This window comes from Hemitrygon akajei, chromosome 22 (genome assembly GCF_048418815.1).
Source record: "Hemitrygon akajei chromosome 22, sHemAka1.3, whole genome shotgun sequence".
In the NCBI taxonomy this organism is placed as follows: Eukaryota; Metazoa; Chordata; class Chondrichthyes; order Myliobatiformes; family Dasyatidae; genus Hemitrygon; species Hemitrygon akajei.
Window position 1 is genome coordinate 67,195,963 of NC_133145.1, and position 13,164 is coordinate 67,209,126.

Genomic DNA, 13,164 nt, shown 5'->3' on the forward strand with positions numbered 1-13,164 from the left:
AGGATCTTGCACCTGTAATATTAACTATTCCTCTTTGCACAGAATGCTGATTGTTCCAGCAATTTTTCATTAAATTTAGGAGTTTAGGCATCTGCCATTTTGTTTAATTTTCAGCTTGTCTCCACTTTTTATTGCCCCTCCTTTAATTCTACAATCCATTTACTCTCCCCACTGAGATTTGTTATGGCAGGTGAAATTGGGATTTGAACTGTGGTCTTCCTGGTATTTTTGATTTGATTTCATGACTGAGATATTTATACGTGACTCCCTGAGTACTTTCTTGAATGTTCTGGAAATTATTTCTTGGGTATCACTAAGGCACCTGATGGGAATTTTAGTTAGTGTTCTGCTGCAAGCAATTGGATATTTTTGTGAACATAATCTGTTTTGTGTTGGACTGGTGACACAACTAGTGTCTGAGTGTCTGGACTGTTGCTGTGATTATACTTCAGGTGTTGCCCTAAGTTGCACAAGATATTACTCAGTGCAGTCACGCAATCTTTGTGGCATTTAAATAGCTTCCAAATTTGAAGCCACCTCCTATTACCACTAAGAATGTGGTGCAGTAACCCATTGAATAACATGTCTAACAGAATGAGGTAGGCAGGACCTAACCACTGAACAGCCATTAATTTGATATAAATACCTCACAAAAAACTTGGTTAGACTCGAACACACAGAATGATGGTAGAACTCAGTAACTTAGGCAGCATAAGATCATAGGACAAAGGAGCAGAATTAGGCCATTCAGTCCATATAGCCTACTTTGCCATTTCATTGTGGCTGATCCCTTTTCCCTCTCAACCCCCTTCTCTTACCTTCTCCCCAGAACCATTGATGCCCTGACTCAAGAACCCATCAACCTCCGCTTTAAATATACTCATTGACTTAGTCTCCACAGCCATGTATAGCAATGAATTCCAAAGATTCACTACCATATGGCTAAAGAAACTTCTCCTCATCTTTGTTCTAACAGAACATCCCTCAATTCTGAGGCTATGCCCTCTGGTCCTAGACTCCCCTACCATAGGAAACATCATAGAAAAAATGAGGTACCATAGAAAATATCATAGAAAAAATGAGGTATGAAGGTAAACTAGCCAAGAATATAAAGGAGGATAGTAAAAGCTTCTTTAGGTATGTGAATAGCAAAAAAATAGTTAAGACCAAAATTGGGCCGTTGAAGACAGAAACGGGTGAATTTATTGTGGGGAACAAGGAAATGGCAGACGAGTTGAACAGGTACTTTGGATCTGTCTTCACTAGGGAAGACACAAACAATCTCCCAGATGTAATAGTGGCCAGAGGAACTAGGGTAAAGGATAAACTGAAGGAAATTTATATTAGGCAAGAAACGGTGTTGGATAAACTGTTGAGTCTGAAGGCTGATAAGTCCCCGGGACCTGATGGTCTGCATCCCAGGGTACTTAAAGAGGTGGCTCTAGAAATCGTGGACGCATTGGTAATCATTTTCCAATGTTCTATAGATTCAGGAACAGTTCCTGCTGATTGGAGGGTGGCTAATGTTGTTCCACTTTTCAAGAAAGGAGGGAGAGAGAAAACAGGGAATTATAGACCGGTTAGCCTGACGTCAGTGGTGGGAAAGATGCTGGAGTCAATTATAAAAGAGGAAATTACGACACATTTGGATAGCAGTAGAAGGATCAGTCCAAGTCAGCATGGATTTATGAAGGGAAAATCATGCTTGACTAATCTTCTGGAGTTTTTTGAGGATGTAACTATGAAAATGGACAAGGGAGAGCCAGTGGATGTAGTGTACCTGGACTTCCAGAAAGCTTTTGATAAAGTCCCACATAGGAGATTAGTGGGCAAAATTAGGGCACATGGTTTTGGGGGCAGAGTACTGACATGGATTGAAAATTGGCTGGCTGACAGGAAACAAAGAGTAGCGATTAACCGGTCCCTTTCGGAATGGCAGGCTGTGACCAGTGGGGTACCGCAAGGTTCGGTGCTGGGACTGCAGCTGTTTACAATATACATTAATGATTTAGATGAAGGGATTAAAAGTAACATTAGCAAATTTGCTAATGACACAAAGCTGGGTGGCAGTGTGAAATGTCAGGAGGATGGTATGAGAATGAGTTTAATGTGGATAAATGTGAGGTTATCCACTTTGGTGGCAAGAACAGGAAGGCAGATTACTATCTGAATGGAGTCAAGTTAGGAAAAGGGGAAGTACAACAAGATTTAGGTGTTCTTGTACATCAATCAATGAAAGCAAGCATGCAGGTACAGCAGGCAGTGAAGAAAGCTAATGGCATGCTGGCCTTTATAACAAGAGGAATTGAGTATAGGAGTAAAGAGGTCCTTCTGCAGCTGTACAGGGCCCTGGTGAGAGCCCACCTGGAGTACTGTGTGCAGTTTTGGTCTACAAATTTGAGGAAGGACATTCTTGCTATTGAGGGAGTGCAGCGTAGGTTCACAAGGTTAATTCCCGGAATGGCGGGACTGTCATATGTTGAAAGATTGGAGCGACTGGGCTTGTATACACTGGAATTTAGAAGGATGAGAGGGATCTGATTGAAACATATAAGATTATTAAGGGATTGGACACGCTGGAGGCAGGAAGCATGTTCCCGCTGATGGGTAAGTCCAGAACTAGAGGCCACAGTTTAAGAATAAGGGGTAGGCCATTTAGAACAGAGATGCGGAAAAACTTTTTCACCCAGAGAGTGGTGGATATGTAGAATGCTCTGCCCCAGAAGGCAGTGGAGGCCAAGTCTCTGGATGCATTCAAGAGAGAGTTAGATAGAGCTCTTATAGATAGCGGGGTCAAGGGATATGGGGAGACGGCAGGAACGGGGTACTGATTGTGTATGATCAGCCATGATCACAGTGAATGGCAGTTCTGGCTAGAAGGGCCAAATGGCCTACTCCTGCACCTACTATCTATTGTCTATTCTGTCCACATCCACTCTATCTAGGCCTTTTAATATCAGTAGGTTTCAATGTGATGCACCCTCATTCTTCTAAACTCCAACGAGTTCAGCCCCAGAGCCGCCAAAAGCTGCTCATACATTAACCCTTTCCTTCCTGGAATCATTCTCATGAATTTTCTCTGGACCCTCTCCAATGCCAGCACATCTCTTTTTAGATAAAGGGCCCAAAACTGCAAACAGTACTCTATATGGTTTAATCAATGCCTTATAAAGCTCCAGCATTACATCCTTGCTCTTATATTCTAGTCCTCTGAATATTAATGCATTTGCCTTCCTTCCCACCAACTCAACCTGCAAGTTAACCTTTAGGGAATCCTGCATAAGGACTCCCAAGTTCTTTTGCATCTCTAATTTTTGAATTTTCTCCTCATTTAGAAAATAGTCTACTCCTTTATTCCTTCTACTAAAGTGCATAACCATACAGTTCCCTACACTATATTCCATTTGCCACCACTTTGCCCATTCTTCAAATCTGTCCAAGTCCTTCTGCAGAGCCCCTGCTTCCTCAACATTATCTTCCTTTGAGGATGTAACAAAACACATTGATGAAGGTAGATCGGTGGATGTAGTGTATAGGGATTTCAAGGTTCCCCTTGCCAAGCTCATTCAAAAAGTAAGGAGGCATGGGATCCAAGGAGACTTTGCTTTTTGAATCCAGAATTTGTTTGCCCACAGAAGGGAAAGGGTGGTTGTAGATGGTTCATATTCTGTACGGAGGTCAGTGACCAGTGGTCTCTGCAGGGATCTGTTGTGGGACCCCCTCCTCTTGGTGATTTTTATAAATGACCTGGATGAAGAAGTAGAAGTGTGGGTTAGTAAGTTTGCTGATGACACAAAGGTTGGGGGGGGGGGGGGTGTTGTAGATAGGCAGGAGGGTTTCTAGAGGTTATAGCAGGACATTGATAGGATGCAGAACTGGGCTGAGAAGTGGCAGATGGAGTTCAATCCAGATAAGTGTGAATTGGTTCATTTTGGTAGGTGAAATTTGAAGACAGAATATAGTATTACTGGTAAGACTCATGGCAGTGTGGAGGTTCAAAGAGATCTTGGGCACTCAATGCTACTGCAAAGGTTAACAGTATTGTTAAGAAGGCGTATGGTGTGCTGGCATTCATCGACTGCGTGATTAAGTTCAATAGCCATGAAGTAATGTTGCAGCTATGTAAGAGCTTAGTTAGACCTCACTTGGAAAACTGTGTCCAGTTCTGGTCACCTCACTACAGGAAGGATGAGGATACTATTAGAAAGAATGCAGAGGAGATTTACGAGGATGTTGCTTGGATTGGAAAGCGTGCCTTATGAGAATAGCTTGAGTGAACTTTGCCTTTTTTCCTTGGGGCAATGGAGGATGAGAGGTGACCTAAAAGAGATGAATAAGATGATGAGAGACATTGATCGTGTGGATAGCTAGAGGCTTTTTCCCAGGGCTGAAATGGCTAAAACAAGGGGGCATAGTTTTAAGGTGCTTAGAAGTAGGTACAGAGGAGATGTCAGGGTTAAGTTTTTCACACAGAGAGTGGTGGGTATGGAATGCACTGCCAGTGACGGTGGTGGAGGCAGATACAATAGGGTCTTTTAAGAGACTCTTAGATAGTTACATGGATCTTAGAAAAATAGAGAGCTATGAGGTAGAATAATTCTAGGCAGTTTCTAGAGTAGGTTACATGGTAGACACAACATTGTGGGCTGAAGGCCATGTAATGTGCTGTGGATTTCTGCTTTATGTTGCCCTCTACCTATCTTCGTATCATTCACAAACTTGGCCAAAACGCCATCAATTCTGTTATCCAAATTGTCGATATATGACATGAAAAGAAACAGTCCCAACACAGACCTCTGGGAAACACCACTAGACACCAACAGACAACCAGAATAAGCCCCCTTTATTCCCACTCTTTGCCTCCTGCCAGTCGGCCAATTTTCTATCTATATCTCTCCTGTAATCCCATGGGCCCTAATTTTGTTAAGCCGTCTCATGTGTGACACCTTGTTAATGGCCTTCTGAAAATCCAGATACACAACATCCACTGACTCTTCTTTGTCTAGCCTGCTTGTTATTTCCTTAATCATACCTTTAGATTCATACAGTTTCAGGTCCTTTGGCCCAATTGATCTGTGCCAAATAAGGTATCCCCATCTGCCTGATTAGGCACAAATCCTTCTCTAAACCTTTATGCTTTGAAAATGTACCTGCCAGCCACTTCCTCCGACAGCTCAAATATGGACCTTGTAGGTGGAAAAAGCTATGTCAGTCTTGATTCTTGATTCTGCATGGAGGTCAGTGACCAGTGGTGTTCTGCAGGGATCTGTTCTGGGACCCCCTCCTCTTGGTGATTTTTATAAATGACCTGGATGAAAAAGTAGAAGTGTGGGTTAGCTTCTTGATTTCCCAACTCTGGAAGGGAAAGATTGTGTGCATTCACCCATCTATGTCCCTAATCTTGGAGATATACTCCAATGATGGTGCCCTGAGGATGTACCTGGTAGGACTTTGAAAACCTGTGCCAACCAACTGGCGGGAATGTTCAAGGCTATCTTCAGTCACTCACTGCTGCAGTCAGGGGTTCCCGCCTGCTTCAAAAGGGCAATAATCATACCAATGCTCAAGAGCAGGATGAGCTGTTTCAATGACTATCACTCAGTTGCACTCACATCTATTATGATGAAATGCTTTGAGAGGCTGGTCAACTCCTGCCTAAGCAAGGACCTGGACCTGCTGCAATTTGCCTATCACCGCAACAGGTGTACAGCGGATGCAGTCTCGCTGGCTGTCCATTTGGCCTTGGATGACCTGGACAGTAGTAATACCTACATCAGACTGCTGTTTATTGATTACAGCTTGCATTCAACACAATCATACCCTCAGTTCGAATCAACAAGCTCCAAAACCTGGGCCTCTGTACCTCCCTCTGCAACTGTATCCTTGATTTCCTCATTGGGAGACCACAGTCTGTGTGGATTGGAAGTGACATATCTTCCTAGCTGACAACCAACACTGGTGCACCTCAAAGATGCATGCTTAGCCCACTGCTGTACTGCCAGTGCAAGACGGAAAGTGCAGAAGAAACTCCGTGAGATGCAGGATATCTGGTTCAGCAATAAGGCCGATGAGATCCAGGGCTACGCAGACAGTCACAACACCAAGCGTTTCTATGACGCTTTGAAGGCTGTGTATGGACCTCAGTCCTCTGGCTCCTTTCCCCCCCCCCCCCCGCCCCCCCAGTGCAGATGGGACTTGGCTGCTGACAGAGAAAAAGCAGATTTTGGAGAGGTGGGCTGAACACTTCAACCAGGTCCTCAACCGCCCTGCCGAAATCAATGATGAGGCCATTGCTCTGTCTACCTCAGGTGGAGATCAACCTGGACCTTGACAACCTCCCCACAGAAGAAGAAGTCAGAAAAGCCATCAGGCAACTTTCTTGTAGCAAAGCACCAGGATCAGATGCAATCCCTGCTGAAGTCTACAAAGCAGGAGGCCCATTCATGATGCAGAAGCTGACTGAGCTCTTCTGGTCTATGTGGAATGAAGGAACGGTCCCGCAACAGTTGAAAGGTGCCAGCATAGTCCACATCTACAAGAGGAAAGGCAACTGCCAGTCTTGTGACAATCACCGAGGCATCTCCCTCCTGTCCATAGCTGGGAAGATCTTGGCTCGCGTCCTGCTTAATCGCCTTCTCCAACACCTTGAGCAAGGTCTCCTCCCAGAAAGCCAGTGTGGCTTCCGTGCAGAGTGTGAAACTGTCGACATGATATTTGCTACACGCCAAATCCAGGAAAAATGACAAGAGCAGCACAGCGACTTCTTTATGACCTTCGTCGATCTGACCAAGGCATTTGATACGGTCAGCAGAGATGGCTTATGGAAGATAATGGAGAAGTTTGGCTGCCCTAGCAGGTTCATCACGATTGTTCGGCAGTTTCACGATTGGCATGATGGTGAAAGTTTTGGATGATGGTGATGAGTCAGGAGCCTTCCCAGTGACAAACGGTGTGAAGCAAGGGTGCGTTCTCGCCCCTACACTCTTTAGCATGGTCTTCTCTGCTATGCTGAATGATGCCTTCAGCGATTGTCAGGATGGTATACACGTCAGATACAGGACTGGCGGTGGGCTATTCAACCTCCGGCGTCTACAGGTTGTTACAAAGGTAAAGGAGACCGTCGTCAGAGACCTCTTATTCGCTGATGATTGTGCCCTCAACGCCAGCACAGAGCAGAAGATGCAGCGAAAAATGGACTGCTTCTCACGAGCCTGTGACAACTTCGGACTTACAATCAGCACCAAAAAGACTGAAGTTATGTACCAGCCCGCACCCGGAAAGCCCTACCAGGAACCACACATCACAGTAAAGGGGCAGAAGCTACTGGCAGTCGACAGCTTTACTTATCTGGGCAGTACTCTATCACGAGCGATGAACATAGATGCAGAGATCAGCAACAGAATTGCCAAAGCCAGTGCCGCCTTTGGGAGACTCCGTGAGAATGTATGGGAGCGGAGAGGACTCAGCCTTACCACCAAGCTGAAGGTCTACCGAGCAGTGGTTCTCACCACCCTCCCCTATGCCAGTGAGACCTGGACTGTCTACAGCAGACAAGCTAAACAGCTCAACCACTTCCACTTGAGCTGCCTCCGCAGACTTCTCCACGTACGATGGCAGGACAAAGTCCCAGACACAGAGGTCCTGGAGCGGGCTAGCACCCACAGCGTCTACACCCTCTTACAGAAAGCCCAAGCCAGATGGGCTGGCCATGTCGTCAGGATGTCTGACAGTCGACTACCAAAACAGCTGCTGTACGGAGAGCTGAGCCAGGGCAAGCGCTCAGTTGGAGGGCAGAAGAAACGTTTCAAAGACTGCCTCAAAGTGTCCCTCAAAGACCTCAACATCAATCCCAGTAGCTGGGAATCGCTTGCTCTGGACCGCCCAACCTGGTGGAGCAGGACCACTAAAGGAGCGTATGCAGCAGAAATCAGACGCACCACAGGGGCTCAGAGGAAACGCGCCGCACGCAAGGCTTGAGCTACCTCCACTTCCACTGCAGCACCTACCCTCATGTGTCCCACATGTGGGCGAGATTTCAGGGCCCAGATTGGCCTCACCAGTCACCTCCGGACCCACAGTCACAAACCCTCCACCTGACAGAAGTTGTGGTCGTCTTCGACTCCGAAGGACGAACAACAACAACAACTCTCTCTCTACACCCACGAATGTGTGTCTAGGCGCAGTTATATAATCTACAAATTTGCTGACGAAACGTCTATTGCTGGCAGAATTTCAGATGGTAATGAGGAGGTATACAGGAGCGAGGTAGTTCAGCTGGTTGAGTGGTGTCACCACAACAACAACCTTGCACTCAATGTCAGTAAGACTAAAGAATTAATTTTAGACATCAGGAAGAGGAAGTCAAGGGAACATACACTAGTCCTCATTGAGCAATAGAAAGGGTGAGCAGTTTCAAGTTTCTGGGTGTCAACATTTCTGAAGTTCTATCCTGGGCCCAACATATTAATGCAGTTACAAAGAAGGCACAACAGTGGCTGTATCCCATTAGGAATTTGACGAGACTTGGTATGTCAGTAAAGACACTTGCAAATTTCTGCAGATGTACCATGGAGAGCATTCTTACTGGTTGCATCACGGTCTGGTGTTGAGGAGTCACTGCACAGAGTTGGAAAAAGCTGCAGAAAGTTGTAAACTCAGCCAGTTCCATATGGGCACTAACATCCCCAGCACCCAGGATATCTTCAAGGAGCGATGCCTCAAGAAGGTTGCATCCATCATTAAGGACAGCTATCACCCTGGACATGCCCTCTTCTCATTGCTGCCATCAGGTTGCCTGAAGGCACATGCTCAATGTTGCAGAAACAGTTTTTTCCCTCCGCCATCAGATTTCTGAACGGACAATGAGACCATGAATCTAGTCCTGATAAAGGGTCTCATCCCCAAACGTCGACTGTTTGCTCTTTTCCATAGATGCTGCCTGACCTTCTGAGTTCCTACAGCATTTTGTGTGTGTTCAATGAATGCATGAACATCACCTCTCTCTCTTTTTGCACTACTTATTTATTTTTCTTACATATAGTTACTATAATTTATAGTTTTTGAAATTATTATGTATTGCTGCTGCAAAACAACAAATTTTATAACATATGCCAGTGATATTAAACCTGATTCTGATCCTGTTTAAGGCATCAGGACCCACAGAAATCCTTCATTCTGAAAGACTGTCTAATAAGAAGAGAATCCTCCAGGCTGCTGGAATCATATTTGACAGCCATTTTAAAAAAAAATTAGTAATGTTTGATTTACAAAGAACAGTTATTGCCCCTCAATCATCAGGTTCTTGAACCAAAGGGGATAACTTCACTCATCTTCACTTGCCCCTTCTTTGATTTGTTCCCAACCTATGGACTTTTCAAGGACTCTTCATTTCATGTTCTCAAAATATATAGATTATTTATTTAATATTATTATTCTTTACTTTTGAATTTGCACAGGGTTGTAAATGGTGACATGTATGTACTTTGATAATAAATTTACTTTGAACTTTGAATTGACACAGGTAAAGTTTTGTTGCTTCTGATTGTATTTCAAGACAAAGACTAGCCATTGAAAACAAGCTGAATTGATTCATGCCCTTTCACAGTTTTGCAAAGCACTGTTCAGCTAGTGAAGTGCTTTTGAAGTGAAATCAATATTGTATGGACTGTGACAGCCAATTTTAGTACAGTAAACTCTCACTGATTTAATTAGTTCTTTTCTTCATAGGTTTATGAATAACAGACCTCCGGCTAATTCCCGGTACCAGCCCACTGCCTACGAACATGCTGCAAACTGTTATACACACGCAGTAAGTATTTCCTTTTCTGCCAGGGCTTTTCCTTGGGAAAAAGAGATGGAAGAGGAGTCTCTCAGGAATAAGATTAGATTTCCGGGCATTTCTATCTAAGATCAAAAGAATAGCCATCTTTATATCCCCTTCTGTTTGAGGAAAGCCTCAGATTGCAGTTCCATATGTGCATCCCACCCTGATGCAGATAGTAATCCTGGAATTGTATTGAGCATTCTCTTAACAGGAAAACCTTATCACTCTCTATACTTCGAAGATTCTATTCGTACGTTTCCTCAGGCAACAAGCTCCAGAATGAAGGGGCATTGTTGTATCACAAAGAGTCAGCATCAAGGTCTGAGATTTTTTAAAATCCTTCACTCAGAGACTTTGTAAATGCTTAGAACATTCTCCTTCAGAAGGCTCAGTAATTGAGTCTATTCCCAGGAAAAGGAGAGTTGAGAGAAAGATCAGTCACAATATTGAATGCCAGTGCAGGATTGAGGAGTCCACACTATCTGCTGATAAATTCCCCTTTCATCCTATTATAGCCAAAGAGTAATGCAGCATGGAAACATTCCCTTTGGTCCAACTCTTCAATGTTGACTGTGGTGCACACCAGGCTAGTCCTAATTGCCTTGGCCCATATGCTCTGAATACCTCCCATCCATGCACTTATCCAAAAAGCTTTTGGATGTTGATATGGAACCTGCCTCAAGCACTTTTTCTGGCAACTCATTCCATATATGAACCAGCCCCTACATGAAGAAGCTGCCCTTTAGGTCCCTTTTACATCTTTTACTTCTCTAGTATTTAAGATTTTTACGCTGGGGAGAAGATTTTGGCTGTCTATGCCTCTCATTATGTTATAAACTTCTGTCAGGTCTCCCCTCAACCTCAGCATCTGGAAGAAACAATCTAATTGATTTGAGCTGAACCCAGTGCTATCTTCGTCTGACACACAAAGCATTGTAGTGTCCAGCTGAAGTCACTAGACTCCATTTAGCAGAATCAGAAATCCACCTCCCCAGGGAGGTAAAAGAAACCTACCCCAATAGCAAAGGTAGCCATTAGAGAAGTGAGAAAGTGTGTAAACTTCTGAATTGGTTTATCTTTTCTTCCTAGTTTCTCATTGTTCCAGCAATTGTTGGCAGCACATTGCTTCATAGGCTGTCAGATGACCAGTGGGAGAAGATTACTGCCTGGATGTACGGTGTAGGGCTATGTGCACTGTTCATCGTCTCCACTTTCTTCCACATAATTGCATGGAAGAAGAGTCACTTGAGGTAGTGTTTGCTAGCATTCTTCATTTTCTCAATGGGGTCGGTATATGCATGTACATCTACTGGTTACAAGGGCCACACACAACTCTGCTGCATTGTCTGTAAACGATCACCTAAGCAGATCCTGTCCTCATGTAATTGTCACAATGATAGTGGGAATTGCAGGTGGTCACCAGGAGAAGCGGAATTACCATATTTTCCTTTCCCTTTGGCATGATGACGCTATGACTGACCTGCCCTAAATCAGCAAGGAGAACATCAACCATAAACACCAACGTCGACTCTTTATTCCCTCCGTAGACTTGCTGAGTTCCTCCCGCATTCTGTGTGTGTTGCTAGAGAGATCAGTAGACCTACTTAGCATTTTCAGAACAAATTAGGATGATCATTATACTAGATCCAGGGAGTCATAAAGCAAATAAAAAAGGCCACCATATCAATGGCAAGATTCACGTATATTACTCCCATTTGGTTTGTAGCCTGGCCAGCTCAAGTGCTTCTCTAGATTCCTCAGTCTTTATTCATCTTCCTAAAGTATATTACATTACATTTTTAAACCTTAACTTCCACCTATGATTGCAATGCCCACTTTACTTACTTACTTTACTTTTATTGTCACTAAACAATTGATACTAAAGCGTACAATCATCACAGCGAAATTTGATCCTGTGCTTCACGCTCCCTGAAGTACAAATCGAAGTAAATATAATAAAAATTTAAATTATAAATCATAATTAGAAAACAGAAAAGGGAAAGTAAGGTAGTGCAAGTCAAGCCTGGATATTTGGAAGGTACGGCCCAGATCCAGGTCGGGATCCGTTCAGCAGTCTTATCACAGTTGGAAAGAAGCTGTTCCCAAATCTGGCCGTACGAATCTTCAAGCTCCTGAACCTTCTCCCGGAGGGAAGAGGGACAAAAAGTGTGTTGGCTGGGTGGGTCGTGTCCTTGATTATCCTGGCAGCACTGCTCCGACAGCGTACAGTGTAAAGTGAGTCCAAGGATGGAAGATTGGTTTGTGTGATGTGCTGGGCTATGTTCACGATCTTCTGCGGCTTCTTCCGGTCTTGGACAGGACAACTTCCATACCAGGTTGTGATGCACCCTAGAAGAATGCTTTCTATGGTGCACCTATAAAAATTAGAGAGGGTTTTAAGGGACAGGCCAAATTTCTTCAGCTTTCTCAGGAAGTAAAGGTGCTGGTGGGCCTTCTTGGCAGTGGGCTCTGCTTGGTTAGACCAAGTCAGGTCATTTGTGATATTCATCCTGAGGAACTTAAAGCTTTTGACCAGTTCCACCTGCACACCACCGATGTAGATCGGGTTGTGCGGTCCGCTACTCCTTCTGAAGTCAACAACCAATTCCTTCGTCTTGCTGACGTTGAGGGATAGGTTATTGTCTTCACACCATGCCACCAGGTTCTTAATTTCCTCTCTGTACTCAGACTCATCATTACCCAAGATACGGCCTACAATTGTGGTGTCACAAGCAAACTTATATATTGAGTTTGATGGAAACTTGGCTACATAGTCATGGGTGTACAGTGAGTACAGCAGGGGGCTGAGTACACAGCCTTGTGGGGCACCGGTGCTCAGAGTGATTGTAGAGGAGAGCTTGTTCCCTATTTTTACAGCCTAGGTCCTGTCTGTGAGGAAGTTGAAGATCCAGCTGCAGATCTGAGTGCTAAGACCCAGGTTCCAGAGCTTAGGAATCAGTTTATTTGGAATGATGGTATTAAAGGCAGAGCTGTAGTCAATGAAAAGGAGCCTTACATATGCGTCTTTATTCTCCAGGTGTTCTAAGGAGGAATGTAGTGTCAGAGAGATGGCATCTGCCGTTGACCTGTTGCCCACATTACCTACTGATGATTATCATCCTGAATCTTATACCATATCTCCTCAAAATCAACACCATTTTTGTGCCATTGGCAAACTTACTAATCACAGCTCCAAATCATTAATGTAGACAACAAACAGTAAAGGTTCTAGCATCAGACCTTGTGGTATGGCACTTGTCACAGTCCTCCAGTCACAAGATCAACCCTTCACCATCACACTTTGCCTCCTTTCACCAAGCCAGTTGTGGATCCAGTTTATT

At 44.2% G+C, this 13,164-nt stretch overlaps 1 protein-coding gene across 2 annotated transcripts in view; it reads left to right on the forward strand.

Annotated features, from left to right (window-relative positions):
* The window catches only part of LOC140714854 (monocyte to macrophage differentiation factor-like), a 69,163-nt gene that overhangs the window by 20,401 nt on the left and 35,598 nt on the right, over positions 1–13,164 (forward strand). For both annotated transcript variants that reach the window (XM_073026531.1, XM_073026532.1), the window contains exons 2-3: positions 9,727–9,808; positions 10,913–11,073. In XM_073026531.1, coding sequence (XP_072882632.1) covers positions 9,727–9,808; positions 10,913–11,073 — 243 coding nt within the window. The remainder of the gene's footprint in view (positions 1–9,726; positions 9,809–10,912; positions 11,074–13,164) is intronic.